Raw genomic sequence first — 24,209 nt, forward strand, 5'->3', positions numbered from 1 at the left:
CAAAGGCCAAACAATAACGCCAAACAATAATAACATAATTAATTAAAAAGTAAATAAATAAAATTCATACAAAATAGAAGGAAAAAAATATGTGATATGATGCAAAACCACAAATTAAAAACATAACATAAGTATAATATTTACAATTTAAAATTCTTAATAAGTTGCAGCAGCATTAAAAAATAACATACAATAAAAAAGGTAAAGCAATAAATTAAAAAATAACTCTTTAAAATTAATTTGCAGTAATAATTTCTGTGCCTGAATAAAGCCAAAAAACAAAACCAAGCATGAAAATATTTCTAAATATATATATAATATTTCGAATAATTAGACAAACTAAAATAATAAACAATAAAAAAGATACCACAAAATACATATTAAGGAGACAAAACAGAAGAAATAATCGTAAAAAAGGTAAAAAAAAAAAGCCAAAATATATGAATACATTAGTGAATGAAGTTGTGAAAATGAACATTAAATTAAAACATCAGAAGAAGACTTGATGCAAAGGTCAGCATAAAACAGAGGCTAGTTTTATTATCAATTTCACGTCCGACGTGAGGTGCATTAGAAAAGATGCGTTTGTGATTGACATCTGTGTCTGGTATGAAGGCGGTTAGTGATGTTAGTGGTGTTAGAGGTGAGTACCTTTCCTGCCTTCACTACATACTGCAGGATAGTTTTGGGCAGCTTTATGACAGACTTGGGCAAAGCCAGAACAGCAGAGACAAACTTCCCGATAGCTCGCTACAGAGGGAGAAAGTGGAGAGCGTCACAGAGCAGCAGCATCAAGATCAGAAGAGGATTAGTCAGCAAAACGCCGGTCCAAAAAAATCATCCATCATTTGGCTCCACCTGAAACGCAGACTTCTTGGGCAGATCCTCCTCTTTCTTCTCCTCCTCCTCCTCTTCTTCCTCGCTGTCAGTCTCAAACAAGTAATACTCTCCACTCCTGACCACTGAGGGCGGAGGTGGAGAACACAGGTTCAGTCAGGGAGTCAAACAGAGGCGGTTATGTCTGGAGATCAAAGCGGAAGAGTGAACAGCAGAAGCAGCAGCGTGGCAGTGAGGCGGTCGCACAACCCGACAACATCGGTTACACTACACACCCGCCTGTAACATTAGGAGCTGAAAAACACTAGAATTCACATCCTAACGCTTTCCAGGGTGTCTTTGTGTGAAACATGGAAGCAGAGACAACAGCAGAGCACATGAGGAGCTGTGGGCACCATGAAGCCTCCTAAGATCTCAGTGAAGTGTTAGAAGCAATGAGGTGGACGAGGCTGAACTTATGTCCTTGAACAGAGGCGCGGTGGGTGGAGGGGCCGGGGAGGATGCTGGGAGATGGAGTCAAACACCAAATGATGGGGAAGATTGAGACATGAAGCCAAACAGGTTTGATTTAGATGCGTCGAACCAGAGCTGCACAACAAGCTGCACTTGTTTTCAGTTCATGGTGAATAGAGTTAATCTATTTTAAATACTAGTACTTTATTTTACTTTATTTTATGTACCACGTTTACTTCTAATCATAAATACACTGCATATTTTCTACATAATAATCCTACATTATTATTATTTAAAGTAAAAATACTCTATTACAGTACTCTATTATAAGATTCCGGACCTTTTAAAATACACATTTTTCAATAATTAAAAAAAAAATCATATTATTATTTTGCCTATTATACATTATATTATTTTCATTTTGTCAGTTTAATGTGAATAAAAGTTGTATTATTGGAGGACACACGTATCTAAAAACAGAACAGTCTACAGATCAATAATTAAAATTAATGTAAAAAACCCATACATGAATTAAGAAAATTCATTTTCATACACCAAGACAGAAAATCTCACTTGTTAAAAATGTCAAACAATAACATGAATTTTCTGTATGAAAGTATTCATTATTCAACATTCCCCTGTACTTTTCTTCATAACAAAGTCGGTATTTTGTCATGAATATTTTCACCGGGAACAGATAAACGGTGGTTGTTGTGCAGCGCTGGGCGACTGGGGTCGGTGACCCCTGCTGGCTGATCATGTCTGCAGGCAAAGAATGAACCCACGCTTCATCCTTTGTTCCCATCGCGAGAGCAAAGGCGGGTTCATGTCTTTGCGTTTGGTAGGAGAGATTCTGTGCTGCGAGCTCGGCGGGCGATTCCAATGATGAGTGTTAAACAAGCCGAACCTCCAGACGCGAGTCCTTTTCTCATGTCGCCGTCTCAGATGTCTATTTAAGGCCACCGCGCTGAGCCACGGTGCTGACTCAGATTAACGGTTTGGGTGAATTGAAGAGGCTCTTCAAGTCAGGTGACCTTAAACAGAGACAGAAAAGGACTCAGGTTTGGAGGCGGGTCTGCCCTCTGAGCTCTGGGCCAGCACTGGAATCCTCAGCGGTCTGGTCAAGGACACAAGGGCCAATCAGAGTGGAGGAAGAGGAAAGACAAAATTGGGGGGTGGGGGGTCAACCTACTGGAAGCATGGTCAACCCACGGCCTCCACCACTGCTTTTTTTTGGTCTTGGCTTTGGTTCGCTGTGCTCCTAAAATTTCACAAATACATCAGTGCAACAGTTCACACTCCATGTCTACGTCTTCCCAGCGAGCGGCTCCGGCTGCCTTCCTCATACCGTCGTCCTCCTCGGCGGCGGCGGTGGCGGGCTGCTGGACGGGGGCCTGTCCGTCCGTGGACTCCTGCGCCATGCTCAGCATCTTCTCCTTGCCCCTCTTAAACTTTTGCTGCCTCACCTTAATGCGCTCCATCCTGTTTAGATCAGAGAGACGGTGAAGAGTCACAAAGTATCGACAACGCACCGACTGTAAACATCTCTGCGCTTCACGTGGAAATTAGCGGACATTACGCGACGCTGGAGTGGTCATTAGAGCGCAGGAGTGGATCTTATCGGGGTTTATGAGGAACTCCAGGGATGACTGTAAGTGATGGAAATACTTTGGCTTTCTGCACAACCATAGAGTGAGAGCCCACTTCCTGTAAGGAGACGTAGGGATGGAGCCAAGAGTTTGATCCATGTGTTTAATGGAGGTCCTGTCTTCCAGCTCCAGGATACTCACGAGAGGGAATGGGGACGATCCCGGGTGGGAAGGTCGGCTGAGCCAGGGGAAAAGGGGTTTGGGCGACATCTGTTTTTTAATTCTTAAAGAGAGTGGGATCAAAGTGGAGCCCTCGGCCGGCTCTTCTTTCATGGGGTAAGTCCAGTTGGAGAGCTTCGACAGGTGAAGATGTTCAGGTCTCTTGGAGTCTTGATCACGAGTGAGGGAAGGACGTGTTACTCTTCTATCACAACCTTTTCCAATAAGGAGTAATCTCAGGCGTTACCATTTCAAACAAAGTAATCTAATAAAAGTTAGTCATCTAAGTCACCGTGCGCTACTATTGTTGCCATTGTCGGGAAGCGAAATATTACCATTGGCTTTCTACAACTGCGTCTTTGAGCATGACCTCATGTGTGGGACACGCTAGTGACGGTTTCAAGACGCGGGCAGCTCACGTGTCAAGCTCACGTTTGAAAATACAGCCGCTACTTCGAATTAGTGTCTGCTATAGATGACAGTATTCACCATGCCAGGTCCACCAACGCGTACTGATGTGATGTACTGATGTTGCATTTTCTCTCGAAAGTCAGAAATAAAATGAACCTCAGCACTACGGGGCGTAGAGGCGAGTAACAGCAGCCACTTCAGTGCAACTACTGCCTCCAGGTGGCTAACAGGATACGTAACACACTGAGACTTACTAAACTGTTGCCTTGTAGTTGTAGTAAAATAATAATAAAAACAATGGGGCATTCCCTACATTTGATTATATAAATGAGAATATATCACTTTGTTATGTTTTTCATACTTGTTGCTTTTTGTGTGTGGTTTTCGCTCCAATGGGTTTAGAGTGTGTCAAAGTAAAACATTGACTGTACATTCATATAACTGACATTGTTCTAAAAAAATGACCCCAAACATGGAAAAATGCTGGATCACCAAGAACGCCAACCTCAAAATTGACATAAAATTGACAGAAAATCAGATTACTTTTTCAACGTAACTGTGGCAACACTTGTCATGGCAGACCTCTTCAATCCCGAGTGGATTTCTCACCTCACACGTGGTCACCAGCGTTGTAGTGACTGATAGACACCACCAGGGGGTTCAGAGTCTCCATTACAGATAGTCTGTAGAGCTCTGCCATCTGGGAGAGACTTGAACTCTCCTCTAGCATATAAAGAGCTCCAGTATCTCCTCAGGATGCCTGCTGAACACCTCCCTCAGAGGAACGGGAACTCCGGGCCTCTGTTCTGTGGCTGCTGCCCCTGCGACCTGACCTCTGATAGTAGCACTCGATAGCTATTATTAGCCGCACGAATCTGGCGCCGCCTCTCTGAAATAAGCTTCGCTGTGTTACATAATAATTTGGAGTCTCACTGTCTCTTCAGCTGCTCCACAGACTTGCGCTCCTCCTCCAGTCTGGCTCGCACCGCCTTCACTATTGTGGCCTGGAAGAGCTCCGCTCCTCTGTGGGGACACACACACACAGATCACTCAAGATTCATAACGTCCAGGTTTCTGTTTAATGGCACCAAAATATCAGCCCGATCTGCGAGTGCCGCCGCGCGGTAACCTGAAGCTGCAGCAGCGGCACACGCCCGCATCCTTCCTCGCCGTTCTCACGGCACATTTTTTGAGTTATAGAAGAAAAACGTGGCTCGCTCGCAGCACTTACCACAATTCAATAAAGCATTTTAAACCCACGTTCAACAGTCGAAAATGTAACACTGGCTGAACCTGGTTGTTTTTATGTTGAACACGTCAGAGGTGAACAAATGTGAAGCGAATTTAAGTGCACAGAGAGAATGTATAAAAAGCAGTTGAATAAATCGAATGATTGGTGGGTAGACACAAGTGATGCTGACTCAGCAGTGAGGCAAAATCTGGCGATCAAAAAAAAAAGGTCTAAAATAAAACCAAAAGGCTCCATCGGACTTTAACAGCGCCACCATAATGCAGAGTTCTGAACCTTAGTATCTTTACGGAACTCTTCCCAGGGCACACTGTGGCAGCTACCTGGACGCGAGGATCTGCGAGGCTCTGATGTCAGCCACCACGTGGAGGAAGTAGTAGCTCATGAAGACGCGGCGCTGCAGCAGCAGGAAGGCAAAGCAGATGCTGTCCCAGATGATTCCCGCCTCGTTGCTGGGCAGCTCGCAGATCTCATCCCCAGCTGGAGAAACGAAATCCAAATGAATCGGTTCAACCATCTCTGACCGCTCACAGGTCGAGCAGGAAAATAACTAGCTGCTCACAGGTAGCCTGGTTGGTGTTGATCTTGTACTCCTTGATGGTGCAGGCCAGACTGAAGAGCTGGATCAACCAGCACTGATCCGGGATCAGCGAGTTGATGTAGCCACAGGCTAAAATCTGGGGAGTCCACGGTGAGATGTCAAATAGTGCGGGGAGAAAACACAACAGAACCAAAGGAGGGTTCGACTCACAGACAAAATGTTCTTCATGGTGATGACGAAGATGTTGTAGGCAATCAGGAAGTCCCAGTAGTGCAGGATCTTCTTGATGGGTTTGAGGAGCAGCTCGCCTCCGAACAGCAGGAAGTAGAAGCAGGCCACCAGGTAGCCCATGCAGAAGACGCTGATGCGCGTGGTCCCCGTGATGAAGATGATGGTGAGGACGAACCAGAAGAGGTAGCTGAACATGATGACCTTCAGCATGTCCAGGTAGGACCTGAAAGATCGAAGTCGACCACTCGTGTGTGTAATGATGTCACAACTCACAACCCACCTCCTCACCTGCTCCCCTTCAGAATGTTCACTGTAGGAGAGATTACTAAAAAAAAAAAAAGAGGCTGGGATTCTTTCCACCAGCGGCCCCCCTGCAACCCACCTTTCCGGAGGGACAGAAATTAATCTGGAGCATGGTTCTCCTCAGCTCTCAGAGGAGCATCTTTTCTGAGGATTCTGCTCTTCTGAGCGTAATCTGGACATCCATCACACTTAGTGTCGGGACAGCTGATCGATGTCGGGGAGCCGGAGGTGAAACCCGACTCCTGTCACTCTGCTCAGGTGCACCGTTTGAGTGGAGCCCGCTAAAAGCCGCGACCCTCTGGAGCTCATCATGAGTCCAAACAACATGTGAGGGTCTGGAGTGGAAACACCAGGAAGGAGCGGCGAGGAAGAGGCCTCCAGTGGACAAATGCTTGCTTCTCCGGAACAGCTGAGTGGGTGTCCTTCTTCATCAGGGCAGAAAATACCTTTTCCATACTTGAAAGCTATTTATTGAGTTAGAGTACAGGGCAAAAGCGTCTGAGTCGCACTGACGGACAGAGTGTTTTTGTGGATTATGGATTCCTCTCTCCCTCCCTGTATCCGTAATTTGATCCTGGAGGGAAACGATGGAATAAGTGCCGAGCTGCTGCGGACAGACGGGCTGCAGAGCCGCTCTGCTGCTCTCGGCGAGGCCGTGTTGATGGACACAGAGTGCGTTAATAAAAGACTTGTCCACTTTGTGCATCAAAACAGTGGAATGTGAAGAGCAGGTAATCGATGGCTGCGGACAGGTCAGGATGCTAACACCGTCTTTCCGCGCCGCTCTGTGCTTTCTGTGATTCCAGATGGGACACGGCTCACGTCGGTCCTGATGTGACCCACGCATGCAGTCCACTTTCTCTCACCGGAAACATCCGAGTGGTGTTACAGCGCCAGGCTGAATTATCAGGGCAGCACGGTGGAGCAGTGGCAGGTGCTGCAGCCTCAGTTCAAATACAGGGTTTGTGTTCTACCAACGTACTGAAGTTAACTGAGGCCTGATCTAGTGACTTATCACAATGAATGGAAGAAGCACAGGAAATCACTTACTTTAATGGCTTACATTTTGGGCAGAAAATGGACTTTTCTTAATAAGAGGTAGAAAGTAGATGAAAAATTTATGTTGTAATTACAATTTTATGATCCTAAAAATTTGAAGAACTATTAATCAGAAATTATCCAAGTAAAATGTAACTGTAAAGTAATTCCAAGTAAAATAAATAAATCATAAATAAATATATACTTTTATTCAGTTTTATTGACATCAGAAAAAAAATCAATTACTTACTTAGTAACTTAGTTCCAGTTTTGTTTGTAAAAAATAAATAAATAATTTTGCTGTTTGTCTTTTATTCATTTAGTTACCATTTAAATGATAAATTATTATCATCGATTTGAGAAAGGAAACTCAGGGAGAACCTGAATGCACCATCAGCTGGCCGGTGCTCTGCACTTCGTAGTCTGCATGAACGTAGCGCGCTGCAGCTCACCAGCTTCACATTCATGGGTCTGGAATGAGGTGTTTGCTGAGCGTGAGGTTCCTCCTGAGCTCCGCCCGACTCTACAGTTACACGCTTGCCAGCCAAGCACAACACTCCATCGGCTCCATCAGTAGAAGCTCAGCGGTCGTTGAAGAAACATGAGAGAACATCTTTTGAGGTTTTACCAAAACAAACTGAGCAATGAATCACCAGGCAACTATTCATGAACAGAGCAGTTCTCAGACTTTCTACGGCTGTGAAGTTAACCTGGGGTGAAGGGAGTCTTCAGTTATTGACGTGGTTTGAAGACCAAGCTGGTGATGAGGTCCTTCCTAAGTGTTGAGGAGCACAAGCATGATGGGGTCTTGTTCGTGAGTGAGAGGAGGGAGAAGGACAGGGCTGGGAAATTCATGTAAAATCTAGTTCTGTGTGCTCACTTTTGGACATGCATTTTTTAAATCTGGATTCACAGTTGACGGTTTAGTCCCTAAACTTTAACATACAAAACCCTGGTCAAGTTTCAAAGCGCCCTCATTAAGAAACACTCGGCTTAATTATTGACTTCCTTCCTCATTAGCGCTGTTAAGTTCACTTCCTTCTTCTCTTAAATGTCCACATTAGACGGATGAAACTGGGTGCCATGACGTACCTGCAGTGGATGAAGTCCGGGACGGGGTTGTGGACACTGAAGGAGGCGGCGTCCAGGTCTCTGCAGATCTCCACGTTGTCCCCGGCCATGAGCCGCACCGCCGCCTTGTTCTCGTCGTCGAAGACTTGCCGCTGCATGGAGGCGCAGAGCAGCAGCATGAAGTCGTCTGCAGGGGGAGAGGGCGACACCGTCAGCGCCGAGGGCTCCAAGTCACACTTGAAAATAAGGGGTGGATTTAGATCGTACAGATGAGGAAGGAGGGATTGGGCCGGGAGAGGAAGTCAGGGACGTAGAGCCACTTGACCACATTGGAGTTGGTGGAGGAGTTGGGAAACCTCCAGGGATAGTCTGCAATGTTGACACAGAGACGGCTGGTTACTGAAGACCCTGCACAAGCTCTCATCAGATAAACGCCTTCATTAATGAACGAAGGATCGTTGCTTCGTAACACGATTTGGACAGTTTGTAAGTGAGGTTTCCATGGCGACCAAACACATCGTCCTCGGTAAGGCAAACAGCGGAAACAGTTAGCTGATCGATGGCCGCGGCAATCGAATTACAGTGATGTCAGCGACATTCATCAGGAGAAACTGTGAACCACGCAGCGGTGGCTGGTCGTCGCTCAGTGTTCTGCCGTCATGACTCATCGGCGGCTCGCCGCTGTCTTGGGAATCAGCATCCTCCGTACCTTTGCAGGCCACAGGCGGAATCCCGATGCAGACGAAGTACTGGAGGGTCAACATGCAGGCCAGGAAGCAGCAGTACTTGGGCCAGATCTCAGCGATGGCTTTCCTCCTCCGCCTGTACATGACGGCGATCAGAGCCAGGGCGTGAAGCATGGCGTAGAAGTCCATGCGCTGACCGATGACGTTGACCCCCAGAAGCAGGCAGGTCTGTGAACCGCAGAGGAGGCAGTGAGGAACATCTCCTGGTGTTAGGAGCTCGCCCACCGACACCTCACCTCCAGGCCGAACTTGTAGAAGAAGTAGTTAATGAAGTATTTGACGAAGCAGACGATGCCGTCGTCCAGATGTTCCCGCGTGATGTCATGGAAGATGATTCTGGCGGCGGGGGGCGAGAGCTTGTTCCTCAGGCGGAAGTATTCTTGGTGCCGGTAGATGGTCACCTCGAAGGCCAGCAGTGCCAGCATCACCAGGTTGTTCTGCAGAGGACGAGTCAGAGGGAGTGAGGGATCATGGCCAACACACACTCGCGCCTGCCATTTCCTGCAAACATCTGCTCACCCTGATGTAGCCCAGCAGGTCATCCGACTTGCGCAGGCCCACCCAGTTGGCCGGATCCACGGGCCCGCTGTACAGCAGCGAGTCCTCCAGCTCTTTCTTCTGCTCCTCAGAGTAGCTGTCTGGCTGTGGAGAGGAAACGTAAATCTGAACTGAGCACGTTGCGGCTCAGTGTGACACCAACTTGGACTGTTTGTTCTGGAACCTCACTGAACCCACAGCCATTCTGGTGATGTAATGACTGGATGACATCACTACAGTGAGAAACTAGAAGTGAGGAACACAACCTTTATAAATATAGTTTTTACTCGGTTTAACAGCCAACACTCCAGCTTTCCCGTGTCCTGGCTCCACCCCACTATGAAGGTTCTAATCTGAGTCTCCCCTGGATTACAGAGTATGTGATGTAATTGTAATGTAATGTAATCTTTTAGAGGGTATGAAGACCCTGCAGAGAAAACTAGTTCTCTTGCTGAAGACAGGTGAGAGCAAAAATCCACCAGTCTATGCAGAGCTTCGCCTTTTGGCTCAGCTCTTTCAGAAGGTTTCAGCACTCAAGAACTAGACCCCAAGATAACTATTCCACAAGAGGCAGCATCTCATCCCAACATGTGACTGCTGTGCTAACCATTTCCAATTGATGGCTTTGCTTCACACTTGGCTTTGAACTGAGGGACCAGCAGAATCTGTATTTCGTTTGCCAATAGAAAAGTTTGGTAACAAGAAAGGTTACCAAAATATTTAAACAATCAAATCGAAAAAGCCTTTTTTATATAATATCCCCACTCTTGGCACACTACCTCTCCTGCTATTCATTACCACAATACATTTTTAGAAACACCATCAAATGAGCCATGCCGACACTGAGGTGAAACAGTGGGTCAGTACGAACCATGGAGCAGATCCTGGAGTAGTCGGGCGGCTTGATGGACTTCAGCTGGTACAACATTTTACACACGATGATGACACAGGTCCAGACGGTGCAAATGCTGGAAGCCAGGGGGCGATACTGCCTGTATGGCAGTGCAAACGCCCAGCACGCCAGGAACACGTAGTTGAACAGAGAGACCTGCAGGAGAGAATTACGAGAGTACAATACACTTCCATTCAAGCAAGCCAGCGGCTCAACATCTGTGTAAGAGCAGAGGTTACCTCTCTGAGAGCCATTAGCACGATGTAGCAGGACACGATCTTGATGATGTGGATCTCCAGCAGCCACCAGATGAACAGCTGCAGCTTGTGGAAATACTCCAGAAGCTTGAGGAACAGCACAGTCAGACGGTCCACCACCAGGTGCCACTTGTTCTTCAGGTCTGAAGAGAGAAGGGAGGCATGTTTAAGTCTAGTTCTCCTGAGGTTTCTGCCTCCTGCACTAAAGCTTCACAATCCCCAACCTCTGCTGCTCCTCACTTTTGGTGTCGCTCCACTACTCAACTCGCACATCTTTATCAAGCCATCTCAGTTTCATGAGTGCGTCCAGCAAACTTTCAGCTCTCTCCACATGTGTTCAGTGGGAACAAGCTTTAACAGCTTGTGAATGTAAACTCAATATTTTATTTTACACTTTTATACGGCCTGTGCAACATAATTGTCTTAATCAAGGCCACATTGTTTGGACTCGAAGTCAATTCACGGTGCTGCTATCGCTCATTATGATCCCCGAGGCTCCAGAGCCATTTGTTTTATCACCCGTTTTATTTTCCGCCGGAATAAACCCCCTTCATTTAAGGCGACAGAGATGTCTATGTAAATAAAGGCGAGCAGAAAGTCTGGCTGAGAGCAGGACATCTGCAGGGTGGATCTTTACAGCCCTGCTTAGGATGATGAACGAGCGGCGGCTGCCATCGCAGGCCGCTACTTCAGCTCTCCACTGAACTTGGAGGAACATGGCGGCAACAGAGCGGATCTTTGCAAACACGTCTGTGAGTGCAGGCGTCCATCATAACCAGGCGTAAACACACACACACCGCCGACACAGTCATCGAGGCGGTGCAAACTCACGCCTGGCGGCAAGTTTTCCCACAGTCTATTTTCTATAAGAAGAGAACATATGCGCTAATGAGCCACAACACGGAGTTAGCCATAATTCAGAAAACATTTCATCTGCCGCTCTTGTTATTCCTCAAGTTTACTTCATTTACTTTTACAGATTTGCACTCAAATTGTGGACCTAATCCTCTTTTTAATGTGTTGTAAACAAGTGAACCCATAAACCGGGAACATTCCGTCCAATTGTCCCCTTTAAGGGCGTCATAAAAATGTTTCATTTGCCTCTGCTCGCTGTATAACACTGCTCACACGTACACCTCTGTCAACAATTGTTTCACTGGACCCAACTTTGGTTCAGCTGGTGAGGCAGGAGGTTAAACATCCAACCCAAGACTTCCTCCTTGTTCAGCAAGCCTCCCAGCCCTCACCTGAAGACAGGTCGCAGCCCACTACTCTCTCTGGTGCTTCAGTGTGTGTGTGACAGCTCGTGGCGTTCGCACCTGAGCTCTGCTCCGTGCTGGGCTCCGGCTCCGATCTGGCGCTGCGCTGTTGGCTCTCGTCCGTACTGGACTGCCTCTGGTCCGACAGGTTTCTGACTTTGACTGGGTCACTTTCTGCGTCGTCCATGACGATCACCAGCTGCTCCTTCGCCTTGTCCTCGCTCCACTCCGGGTCCTCCTTGGGCTCCTCTTCGTCGGAAGTCTTCTGCATCACTGCGTCCACCGAGTTGGCACTGAGCATCGTGAGGTCGGCCAGACTCCCCTCAGGATGAGCCAGTCTGATGATGAGCGCCAAGTTAGCACACACGCTACCACAAGTGTTAATCTTGGACCGTGCGTCCATATATTTGTGAGGACGTTCGACCCCTTTGTTTCAGATGGTCAGATAAAGATGTGCGACAGAAACTAAATAAGACTTTGTATTGGATTTAATGTGACCTTAAATAGAAACATTTTAATTCCAACAATAAAAACCTATTAAAATGTCAAGCGCTCTGTTGTCAATGGGTCAAGAAGTGGCTTATGTTGCAAATCTATTCTATGTGGGGTAAAAGAGTCTGTCTTGTTCCAGAGGACACAGACAGCAGGGATTATTCCCCACAAAATTCACTCATTTGCCACCAGCTGCTGCAAAAATCAGTGGCTTAGCTTCTAATTTAAACAGATGACATCACAAGACTCCAGTCCACCTTCCTTCGAAGTTTGGAAGCGATTTTAATACTGAAGAGCGGGTGAGTTCTTCATAGTTGCTCCAAAGATGGGAGCAGGCGGATGATGGACTAGTCTAGTGAGAGGTGCAGGGTCACCCAAGGTCAATGTCACCCAGGAGAGACGTTGACCCCTACCGAGGTGATCAAATGGCAGAGGCCCAAGGGCAGACCCAGGTGGGGGTTTCTCTGGTTTGGACCACTATTTATATTGCAACTTTCCTTTCCCAAAACTCTGACTCTGAAGTTAAAGAATTAAACCAGAGTTTGGATGTTATGAGAAATAAACTTGGAGCAGCAAGTCTTATCGTGTGTGTGACTGTGTGAATATCCGTGTCAGTTCGATCAGAACATCTCAGTGCCAGGGTACAGCAGGTCCTCACAAGTATATGAACACTGTGAGTAAAACAGACGAGGAGCAAACGTGAGGATGGGAATCATCGGCTCTCCGTTCAGCAGCTGAACAGCAGAGTCGAGTTTGTGAAGTCAAAGCGTCAATGGACCTCAAAACCATCTCCTTTCGGTGCCGAGCTGGGAGCTAAAATGAACCTTGTAATTTCATCTCAGGCAATGGCAGGAGCTCAGCAGTCAAGTGAGGCTTGCATGAACGGGGCCGCATACCAACATGAGCACACGAGCCGCTCCACAACTTACTTGCTCTGCTGAGATATTTGCTGCTTGATGCTGCACGGTACAGTTAGCGGGACACAAGTGAAGACGGACAGTGAGAGGAGAAGTCAGAGAGATCTGCAACTTTAGAAAGCATCACACGACGACCGCTGTGTTCGTTTGAGGGGATCAGGCTCTTTAGGAGGAGAAGGTCTGTTGGCTTCATCGCACAGGGACTCATCTACCATGCGAGTGGGGGATTCAGTTAGAGTTTCAGAGGACTGAGGGGGGGGTCTGGGAAACGATTACTGGAGTCAATCAGGGTCAATAAAACTGTTCACATCATTCAAACGTCAAAAGCAGAAGTAATACTGGGGTGAACTCAAACATGAAGACTCACTGGGGGGCAGGAGGTTGGGGGTTACCAATAAAAGTAAAATTAAACACATACAGATAGCAAATAAAGGAAAATGTAAATATTTGTTAAAAACAAAAAAAAAATTAATAAAATATATTAAAAAAGTCAACGATAAATTGGAGGGAATGTTTAAATATTATATGAATATTATATCTAAAGTAGAAATATTAAATATTTAAGTAAACCGTATCTATAATATCTATAGTTTTGTACATATTTTAAATACAATTTTAAAAACTAAAACATTTTTAAGTCATTTAAAGTCCCTATTCATAAAGAATCAAATTGGAGAAAATCTCATTTATAATGCTATTGATATTTATTATCAAAATATTGTTATTAATTCAAGAAAATGGCACAATATTCAATGAAAAAAACGGAAAAAGGGAATGTTTTTTATCAAATCATGTTTTATAATAATTTATCTCAGAGAAAAAGCACAGCTAAAATTAGTCATATGATAAAAACTACAATACATCTCTTCTTAAATTGGGTAATAAAACCAGAAAAAACAAAACTAAAACTAAGATTTGAAGCGAGGAAATGTAAATGATTTGTGGCTCAGGTTTGGTCTTGAACAGAGATGAGGGAAGGGTCCAAATGGAGGTGAGGGTGGACTCGAAGGAGAGATGGAGACGAGGAGAGCGAGCAGATACCCACCTACTCATGATCAGATAGACCCGCCCATTGACTTTAGCGTGGCTGTGAGGAGAGAGAGCGGCGGAGGAGAGACGGCAGCAGGTCACACAGAGAAGCGCAGAAGATGGACCAAGCAAACGGAAATGATGGAAAACACAACACACATACACACACACCACATCAGACACCACAAAGCTCACAGTGAGTGAGATGTTTACTCCACCAGGCCGGTCTGGAGTTCGCGTTTAAAGAGGAATATTTTCTTTATAGGTGGCGACAGTTAAACCTTCATTTTAATTTCACCAAAAACAAGCTTCACAACTATCTAACTAACTAGATTTAGCTCCTCTGATTGGGTGGACATCTTGCAGAACACTTGTCTCTTCCACTGAAGTACGTTTTACTGTGTAGACAGTAAACACATCCTTAAACAGCATCTGTTTCATCGCGATCCTCATTAATCCTGGAAATATAGCTGATGTAGATGTGAAGACTTGAGCAGCCTGACCATGACAATAATGCATTGATTCTCAGTTTTAGCTTATTTTGAAGAAGTCTGGAATTACAGGAGAAAGTCTGATCCCTGTGACAGCAGTCTGGACTCGGACACGGACAATCTTCTGTCCAGTAATAGAATCCACCAGACCAATGACTCGTCATTTTTATCAACTTGAATCAGCAGGATCTGAATAAAAAGTCAGAGGCAGCAGACGTTTCTCGGGTTGGACGGGGTTCTTTACCCTCAGCAGCGCCTTCCAGGTATGTGTTTGTCGAGGCTGGGCCCACCACTTTATCAACAACCTCTGTCATCTATGTGGAGCTCAGAGTAGAGCGGCTCATGAGTTCCTCAGCACACCTGCCTGCTGAGGTGTTTCTGCTGAACTAGGTGGAGGACCAGGGGCAGACCCGGGGCAAACAGCGGCCCTTTGAACAGTTCAGTATCCAGGAAAAGCGCCTGACGTGTTTGAGAACCAAAACCTGGAGTCTCACCTGTAGATGGTGCTCTGCTCTTTGGCCACGACGGCCTGCAGGTCAGTAAGCTGCAGGAAACGGTCGTGGAAGTAGTGCAGATGAAGAATACACACCAGCAGGAAGGACGTGGGAATGAAAATCCGGGTGAACAACTCGGACACGGAAAACTTCTCCAGTCCAAGGTCTCTGAAGCTGCACGGATGGAGAACAATAGAAGTCTCTTCAGGGAAAAATAAACACAGAGCTCACTGTTCTCTTCCCACAGATCGGACAAATCCCGACTCGATGGGATCATTTGTTGACTAAAACACACAGTTTAGGCTCAGTGAATTTGTGAATGTTCTCTCTCTAACATTGGATACCTGGATGGATCTTTCTCTGCTGACTATCATTTGAACCATGTTTCAGTTCATCTACATGAGAAGGAGGCCATCGTCTTGCCTCATGTCGAGTCAATGCAAATGTCATTAAGTCAAGTTCCTGCCTCGCTCAGAGTCTTTACCAGAACCAGGAGCACAAACATCACACAGATCAATGATTTTCACTACTGAGATCATTCACAGGAGGCAGCTCCTCCCTGCTGGCCGCCCCAGTGTGGAAAGGGTTAACAACTTTCCATCCACATTCCTGGGGAGGTACGTCTGACACAACATCACCTGTGGCCTTCGGTCATTCTGCACAACAGTGCGAAGAGCGGAGGGGAGATGAACTCCTCTCTCACTGAGGAGCTCTGAAGCTCAGTCAGCATCAGACGCAGAGTTTCTAACCAACACGAGCTCGGAGTAAAGGGCTGCTCACCTGTGTCGCTCCTTGTCCGACAGCTTCTGTCTGAACTGGAAGGTGTAGACACTGATGAGGACCACCATGGTGTACATGACCACGGACATCCAGAAGTACTTGAGGATCCTCCTCCAGTACTCATAATGCACCTGGACACAGGTGAGATAAACACACAATATAATATAATATAGTATAATATAATATAATGAATAATGGGACACCAGGAAGTGCACCTGGTAAAGCGCCACGCAGGAGAGAAACATCATCATGTAGATAATCTTGTACATCACGATGGTTCCCTCAAAGCTGACGAAGAAGAACATGCCGCCGCAGATGTAGATCCAGTATTTGACCAGCATGGCCATGACCATGTTCCCCAGGACCTGCATGAGGTCCTGCTCCTCCCCTTCCTCAGACTCCTTTTGGGCTGGGGACACACCAGAGAGAAGTCAGTTGTTAACCAGGGAGCTTGGAGACGTGTCTAGATCCTGAGGCTCACCCTTCTTCTGCTCCTCCACCTGAACCTCCGAGAGCCCAGCTTCAGCCTCTCTTTGTTTCTCGCTTCGCTCCGTCAGTGTTTGTCTCAGCAGCAGCCAGAAACTCAGCAGACACAGAACCTACAGCAGAAATCGGACAAAATCCCACCAACAAAATGGTGCAGTTTAGACTTGATAGCGAGAATATTGGCAGCAGCTGAATGATGACTTCAGTTCAGACCTTCGACGAGAGCGAGTGAAACACGTTCCGCTTCTCCACAGAGAGTCCAGGAACGTGCTGGATCTTCTCAAAGCTCCAGATGTACTGCAGCACGATCAGCAGGTTGCCGTAGGCAACCATGAACGGCGAGGTGATCATGGCGTAGCGCCGGCGGTCCCTCACCATCCACAGCAAGCAGGACCAGATGAGGAAGACGAAGGTCAGCCAGCTGATGTAGGTGATGCTCCAGGCCTGCAGGAGAGCCCAGCAGTTGGACCATGGACTGACCTTCTCCTGTCAGCACTCACCATCATGGCTATGAGGGCACAGATGTAGCTCTGCTTCATGATGAAGTGGAAGACCTTGACCATGGCGCTGACGCCTCTCTTCTTCATAGCATCTTCCTCCTCCTCCTCTTCCTCCTCTGATTTCTCCTCACCCATGTCCAGGTCTGAACCCTCCGGTGGCAAAGACACTTCATAGACGCTCTCGTCCTTTTTCTCACCTGAGCGCAGCACAGAGCAACATGCTGACTTGTACACAAGCTGCTCGACAGATGTTCTGCATCGCCATTCTGAAGCCAGCGGCACCTTCTACTGACCTGTGAAGTCCTCAGGTGTGTCCATCTTGTACTGCGGGGTGGAGTAGAAGTCCAGACCAACGGGTCCGTTGTCCATGACAAAGTCAAACGACGTTCCGTTTAGCGCTGGCACGGCCTGTCAATCATCATCAGAGAACCAGAACTGAACCTCTCCAGTCTAAACCACACCGGAAGTCACGGTGCACAAGGCTGTCGTACAAAGCCCAACAGTTCTGCCTCTGTGTGAGTCCAGTTAGGCTTTGTAGTACAGTGCAGGGGCTGCGCTTGCTTTTCACACTGCACCTTTCAATTCATTCATTGTCAAGCAATATTCATGATTTTACAAATTTCATGACTCTTTATATTAAAAAGGACTGAATCTCCACTTTTCACTGCTCGCATTTGCATTGCTTTCTCATCTATTTAGTCTTCCATCAGTGATATTTTCACCATTTTTCAAGAATATCAATTGCCTCTTTTGAAGAATATCTTCCATATCTTTCTCTTATAACATTCTAAATGTTTTACTCAACATTTTTAATGGAACTGTTCACTTAAAAAGCTGATTCAAATGTTTCATATTCCAGTACATTTGTGTTACACTGTTATGTATTACTAGATTGTTTTTTATTGAATAATTTCATATTTAATTGCACTATAAGATATAAAAAAAACTATCACAACGCTCACATTTTACTTTAAGTTTTTTTGCATTGTATAAACAGAAGTATATTTTCAAAGATTTTAAAATGAATCAAATAAGTACGATAAAACTAAAATCACCTTAAAAAACTTTTTTATTATTTTATCATTTATTATTACTTTATTTTCCACATGAGCTTTTCTCACAAGGTATCAGTAATAAAAATACCTATCAAAAATCATAATTAATAAAAATATTGACAAAATGTACTTATTTAATTAGTAATATATCATTTTTATTGCAATATGACTTTTCCTTAAAATATAAAAAAAATAGTAAAAACAATAAAATAAGTCATTGCACAACGCATTCATTGTCTTCAATGACTAATATTAAAAAAACTATGAATCTAGGAAAACTTTCTTGGTGAGTTATCATGCACTGATGGACAGCACATGGGCAACAGCTTAGGCATGAAGAAGTGCAGCCGAACTCAGCTTTAAACAAATGAGATTAATATGTAACAGATTAATATTTGAGTGACTCGCTGTGCTGCGACAGATTCAGAGCAGATGTCAGTCAAGGAGAGGAAGGTCATCGGAAGTTCTCTCTCTCTCTCTCTGGAGAGAAGCTGAGCAGCAGAAGAGAAAACAAACGTTTATCTCTGAAACATTAACAGTTGTGATCTACGGATGGGCAGCGTGAAAAGCACTTTGCAGTGAATCCTTCTCTTGCATCAAGAGCTGGGGGATGAAAGGGGCGACAGACACATTAGATCAGCTCCCACCTCGGTTGTACTGATGCCATCCTGGGTGGAGAGGAGCTACAGCAGCAGGAGAAAAGAGCATACAAGGCAAGGAGCGTTATCGATGAGCTGCTCAAGTCAGAGGGGCTCTTTATAGCAGGAACAAAGCAGGGCAGCACTTCTCTGTAAATGGAGACCATCCCTCATGTGCACCATGAAAGCTTTGGAGCCTAAGGATGAGACCTTTGGACAAGGTCAGCGTGTGACTCACGCTTGGTATTTTCAAGATGTCAGAACATTTTGACAGTGATGTTACCAATAATAATCCCTTCCTCACTGCTAAAACCAGATCGTACAGTCAACCAGCGGAGTCTACATGAAGCCAAAAAAGAACTTAAGGAGCTAAAGAAGGCAGTGAAGGTGCAACAGAACAGAATTGTTGAGAAAAGTGAAGGTCCTTTTTCACAAATCTACAGATGGAGATCAAGCAATTTCAGACTGCAAACTTAGCTATTACCGAGGCTTCATGAGAACTCCCTCAGTGCCAGAGTTAGCAGCAGCTGTGTACCGTAAACACCATTGTGTTGTTCGCCAGACATGACCACAGCGCGATCAATACTTTAGTCATGCGTCCACAGAAAGTGACGTACGTTTTTCTCGTCTGTTCCTTGGCGCGATCCCCACCACAGCTGCCGCTTCCTGTTGGCCGAGTTGTTTTTTCTGTTTCCGACCAGGTCCTCCTCCTCCGTGCACAGCTCCTCATCCCTGTGGTCCTGAAATAACACAGATAGTCGGGACTTTGAAGCCAGTCCTGCTCTGGGAGATACGGTGGAAACCTGGGTCATCTCAGATCCCCTCGATATCGGAGACGGGAGGGGAGTGGAGAGTTAAAGGCAACCTTTCTGGAGGCTACAGACTTAACAAGCACCATTACCACTAATGGACCACACACACGCTTCACCACACAACTGTTTGGTAATCCACGCTCCGGGCTCACCTGCTGTGGTGACTGAGTGAGGTCCGCCAACTTCTTACAAGCTCAACTGTGGAGCTTCACAATCACCCATTTCTTTTGACATACTGAGACGTGACCTTCAGCTTTCATGCCACCCAACTTGCAGGCATCACAAGTTATCTCGGAAAAACACTGTTTCCCAAGCACTCTGAGCCTGAAGAATCATGTTCTCTCCGGTCAGGGTGGACTTCAGGACACATTAGTGTCAAACAGGGACTATAAACATGGAGGTGGGCTGAGGAGGGAGATGTTAAACCGAAGAGACAATCTCCATCTTATGACTTCTGAGGACAGAATTTTAGTTTCCTATTGGACTTTTTGGGGACCTCGGGATCTCTGTTGTCAGTAGATGCTGTGCTCCAATTGCCTTTGTTTCGACCTAGCCTGTGCTCATGTCTTGAGTTCCCAAAGTCTTATCCATGGTCAGGTCGTGGAGGCAGCAGCTAAAGCAAAGAGAACCCAGACAAAACTCTGGAGAAGGTTCCTCCAGATCTTCAAGGTGAAAATCAAGGTTCTCCCTGGGGGCACCCCACCTCTCTAAGGAGGCATCCGTGAGACATTCAGAGAAGAAGTCTGAGTCACTTCAACATGTCAACAGCATGTCCATGTCATAACCATATGAGGGTCCTTCTACCTCTTGTGGGAGGTGTGAACACATCAGGGGGATCAATACTATATACGGCCCCGTAGTTTTACAGGGAACTATTGAGTGGTCTATAAAAACACTGATCTATAACTCCATTACAGGCCTGACGGGCAGCTCCAGGCGCTGACAGCCTGCGCGCGGGTTGATGAAGGAGCCAGTGTTTTGACTGTGTCCAGAGCTTCACACATAACGTGACACTTGGAAGTTCAAGGCAAAGAGTTTAAGACTCCGACCTCTTGTGTTTCAAAATAAAAAGCAGAGAAGGTTTTCTGCCCTTTTAAGTCGATGGCTTTGCTTTCACTGGCCTAATGCGGAGATGTTAGTCAGAAACCAATACCGCCGAGGTCGACGGAATGTTGCCTCCAGCCCATGAACGCTATTGTTTCTGTTCCGTTTAAATAATCCATGCAGAAACAATGTCTTTGGACTGAAGACAAAGTACACCAGGGTTACTTTTCACTGGCTCACTCCTCTGATCCAGTCAGCTTGGGACTGGCATGTCGACGTTATCATGAAGACATGAGCAGAAGATTTCTGTGATGAATTACAAGTATAAACCCATGAAGTGTGTGTACAGTAGACACATGTCTGGTATTCATTTCCACCTGAGTAGTTCAAGCACACATGGTGCAGACTCCATCTTCATCACACTCTCACTGAAGCTACCTTCCGGAGGAAACCAGAGCACAAAAAGGAAGCCTTATCAGGTTGTGGAGGCAGCAGCTACAGCAAAGAGGCCCAGACTTCTCACCCGAAATTCCTCCACATCTTCTTCCCTCCATACTGACTCATCCTGACAAGTTGTCCATGCCAGGTTCTACTTTGAATCCCGCCCAGATGACTGATCTCCAAGAGTCCAGATACTTCTAGACTGAAGTCTATTTTTGGACTGTCTCCACATCTACGTTTCTTTCATGGAGGACATGTCAAGAGCGACTTCGCTGTCGTCCGTCCTGTGCTGTTACATAAAGCCCCCCAAACCACAGCACATGTCAGCCTTCCTTCGGCCTCGGTCGTAATGACTCCGGCAGTGTCTCGGGTTTCACCCTGGCTACGGCAGACGGATCCATCCAGCAATCGATGGTCCAGGAATCTTGCATCGATGGAGTTTCTCAAATCACGGGGCCAAGTTTAATTCAATCTCCATCTATTTCACAGCAGAATCCAGCTGACATGTGTTCCTTGACTTGTTTCTAGTCCTGATCATATTTTGGATTTTATTAAAAGCCATATCTCTGTTTGATATCACTTCTCCGTAGACTCTCATGCGTAGCCTGGAGAATCAAAACATCTGAGAAGCAAATGAAAGGCGTCGGTCTACAGCAGCCGTTCTCACCGTCAGCTCCTCGATGGGCTCCTGCAGCCAGAGGCGGATGAGCGTGGCCAGGGTGTAGTAAAGGATCAGCAGCATGATGGGGTTCACAAAGTGGTTCCACTTTCTCTCAGGGTGCACGATGAGCTTCCACGTGTGGAGGCAGTTGCTCTGAATCACGGGTGAAATACCAAAGTACCTGCAGAGAGACGGACAGGAAGTAAGGAGCAGATACATACACTGGAATTTAACGGTACAAATGAGTGCAGCTCAGAACCATCTGGTTTCTTTTGTGTCAACAGGAAGCACATTGACGTCAACCACTGACGATGGCATATTTACAAGCATCGCACGTCGTTGATCTGTGTGGATATATTGGAAAGCGGGAAAGACCCTCTGAGTCACATGACGGGGGACTTCCATTGTGAAGCCTGGTTGCGGGAAGTGAAGTGGAAGCAGCCGAGGCTCACTCAGCGCCGGTCACACAGCAAGGCCGAGCCGCTTGTCAACACGCACTATTAGGGCAGGTAGTGAGGCCGGCCGTCGTCCAATGAGAGCAGAGAACGTTCGAGCAGAGAGCGCGTGCGGACACGCAGGCCGAGGTGTGACTTTTATCATCACACTGGGCCTCAGTCTCAGAGCAGCGGCAGACAGAAATACCTTAGCGCCGTGGAAAGTCAACACGATGAAATAGGCTGTTCATGTGAAGAACGATCAGAGGAGATAGCGCATAAAGGAAGCGCTTCTTTCCAAAAGTCACACATTGTCTCTGGTTCTCAGTGAAGGGAGAGTTGACATCCCCACCTGGGAGCTGAGCTGACGGAGCCCACAAGCATGTGAGGAGTTTCAGTCAAAGCTCCAGAAATCCACCTGTAGCTAGAGAGCTTGCCTCCATCCTTCCCTCACTCTTGAACAAGACCCTGAGTTACTCAAATATCATCCTCCACTTGGACCGATCATGCCACCCTTCTCCAATAGAGTATCATGGCTAATGGCACATATTTTCCGGGCAACACATGACGTCACAAGCAGCATGGTTCCAAGGCCTTCTGAACACCACACACTGTGCTCAAGGTCGCGGGGTGCAGGAGAGTCTTGGGAGGGACAAGTCACTAAGAATCTTCACAATCAGTGTTTATCCGACAGTATTTCTCCTGAAGTCTCCGGGTTCCAGAGGGTTCTGCACTGCCAGCAGGAGCTGTTGGTGTGAAGAAAGCCAGTGACATCTCTTCAACTCGAGACCTGTAGTAAAGCTCTTGCGCATCAGCAAACTCAAAGTAACTCGTCCAGTCAGCGTCAAACAATGACCAGGCACCTGAGTGGCTTCTGTACAGGGAGGGAGCCCAGCTGGACGTTACCAGTGACGGGAGCGACGTCAGGTTTGGACCAACTGTAAATAGCTACTCTCCTGACACTCAGAAGCAATCGAACGAGAAACTCAGTGAGATCGATACGGAACTTTAGCAACCAAGGACATGGCTTCAGTGAAGTGATGATGTGGATTATGGATGGGACTTAACTGCTGCGGCTGCATTAGAATATAATGAACATGAACCGCTGATCATAGATCATCACACGTGGATCAATCTTATTTAACTTCTTAATTACTGCAATTCTACATTGGTTGCCAGAGTTGATCTTACATTCTTTTCCAGGGTAAACTGCATCTCAGTGTCTGCAAGTTCTTTCAACTTTGTAGCATTGTAATAATGAATAACAAACTAAAATGATCAAGTTGAACTACTGCAATTTCCGGACTATAGAGCGCACTGCAATATTAGCCACACCCACTAGATTTAAGAAGGAAAATAGATCCTGTTCAAACATAAGCCGCAGCAGTCTATAAGGCTTGGAGCATGGAGACTGACTCATGAAAAAACTGGGCAACGTTCTGAATTTGAATCATCAACTCCTCCCATCTTTTTTTGACATATTTGCCCATATGTCCTAAGTCCTGACACTGCAGCCAGTCTCAGCTGCAGCTTTGTCTCCGGTCCTCCAGGAGATTGGCTCTGTGGGCGGAGCTGGGGACACGCGGGCGAAAACAGTGTATAGTGAGCACTGTAAGACCAATAAAATCACATCGGTTTGATGTGATGAGGCTCAATATTTTGGCAGCATGACGCTCTTTAGCCAGTAAAGGTCGGTATATTAGCCACGTTGTTGTACAAGCCACAGGGTTCAGTCTGTGAGAAACTATAGCATATAATAATATTCAATCTATATATCATAATATAATATATAAGAATAAGTAATAATGTAATATATAATAATAGCAGTATATAGCCCAGCAATCACAGTACTCTTCATGTTTACAACAACTAACTTTCACTACTGGACTTTCATGATTCAAATTTTTTGCCGGTTGAGGTTTCAACATTGCATTTACCAGGTTTTGACAGCTTTCAGAAACTATTTGGAATTGTTCAATTGCCCCGATCATTGAGGAGTTGTTGTACCGTGAAGTCCACCGCAATGACACGCTCCTCTCTTGCCACCCACGCAGACCTGACCTTTGCAACTATGAGCATCTAACCAAGCTTCCTTGAAATCCTAGTATTATTGGAGACACCTTCCAACAGGACTGTGGCGGTGCTGAGGATTGAGGTGGATTTCACGGCTGATTAAAATCCTGACAGACTGTTGAGCTTGCGGCTCCACTCGTGTAAACACTCACGGCTACTGCATGTGAGATTGAATCAAACAGAGTGCCATCACATCTGGATCAACACCGTCCGTCCAGCGGTGACAGAA

At 46.1% G+C, this 24,209-nt stretch overlaps 1 protein-coding gene across 2 annotated transcripts in view; it reads right to left on the bottom strand.

Moving 5' to 3' along the window:
- Nucleotides 1-24,209, bottom strand: part of LOC128769392 (piezo-type mechanosensitive ion channel component 2) — a 63,936-nt gene that overhangs the window by 8,596 nt on the left and 31,131 nt on the right. Inside the window, exons 8-33 of one of the 2 annotated variants that reach the window (XM_053883074.1) lie at nucleotides 21,480-21,654; nucleotides 19,133-19,255; nucleotides 18,525-18,560; nucleotides 17,116-17,230; nucleotides 16,823-17,019; nucleotides 16,536-16,766; nucleotides 16,318-16,435; nucleotides 16,052-16,245; nucleotides 15,837-15,967; nucleotides 15,057-15,230; nucleotides 11,694-11,971; nucleotides 10,357-10,517; nucleotides 10,097-10,273; nucleotides 9,208-9,330; nucleotides 8,925-9,125; nucleotides 8,652-8,856; nucleotides 8,210-8,311; nucleotides 7,964-8,129; nucleotides 5,510-5,753; nucleotides 5,321-5,435; nucleotides 5,082-5,238; nucleotides 4,443-4,532; nucleotides 2,639-2,772; nucleotides 2,483-2,551; nucleotides 859-962; nucleotides 652-750 (exon numbers count right to left, since the gene is read on the bottom strand). In XM_053883074.1, the coding sequence (XP_053739049.1) occupies nucleotides 652-750; nucleotides 859-962; nucleotides 2,483-2,551; nucleotides 2,639-2,772; nucleotides 4,443-4,532; nucleotides 5,082-5,238; nucleotides 5,321-5,435; nucleotides 5,510-5,753; nucleotides 7,964-8,129; nucleotides 8,210-8,311; nucleotides 8,652-8,856; nucleotides 8,925-9,125; nucleotides 9,208-9,330; nucleotides 10,097-10,273; nucleotides 10,357-10,517; nucleotides 11,694-11,971; nucleotides 15,057-15,230; nucleotides 15,837-15,967; nucleotides 16,052-16,245; nucleotides 16,318-16,435; nucleotides 16,536-16,766; nucleotides 16,823-17,019; nucleotides 17,116-17,230; nucleotides 18,525-18,560; nucleotides 19,133-19,255; nucleotides 21,480-21,654 (3,919 nt within the window). The remainder of the gene's footprint in view (nucleotides 1-651; nucleotides 751-858; nucleotides 963-2,482; nucleotides 2,552-2,638; nucleotides 2,773-4,442; nucleotides 4,533-5,081; nucleotides 5,239-5,320; nucleotides 5,436-5,509; nucleotides 5,754-7,963; nucleotides 8,130-8,209; nucleotides 8,312-8,651; nucleotides 8,857-8,924; nucleotides 9,126-9,207; nucleotides 9,331-10,096; nucleotides 10,274-10,356; nucleotides 10,518-11,693; nucleotides 11,972-15,056; nucleotides 15,231-15,836; nucleotides 15,968-16,051; nucleotides 16,246-16,317; nucleotides 16,436-16,535; nucleotides 16,767-16,822; nucleotides 17,020-17,115; nucleotides 17,231-18,524; nucleotides 18,561-19,132; nucleotides 19,256-21,479; nucleotides 21,655-24,209) is intronic. The other variant, XM_053883075.1, reaches the window with a different exon arrangement.

Source organism: Synchiropus splendidus, chromosome 13 (genome assembly GCF_027744825.2).
Source record: "Synchiropus splendidus isolate RoL2022-P1 chromosome 13, RoL_Sspl_1.0, whole genome shotgun sequence".
Lineage (NCBI taxonomy): Eukaryota > Metazoa > Chordata > Actinopteri > Syngnathiformes > Callionymidae > Synchiropus > Synchiropus splendidus.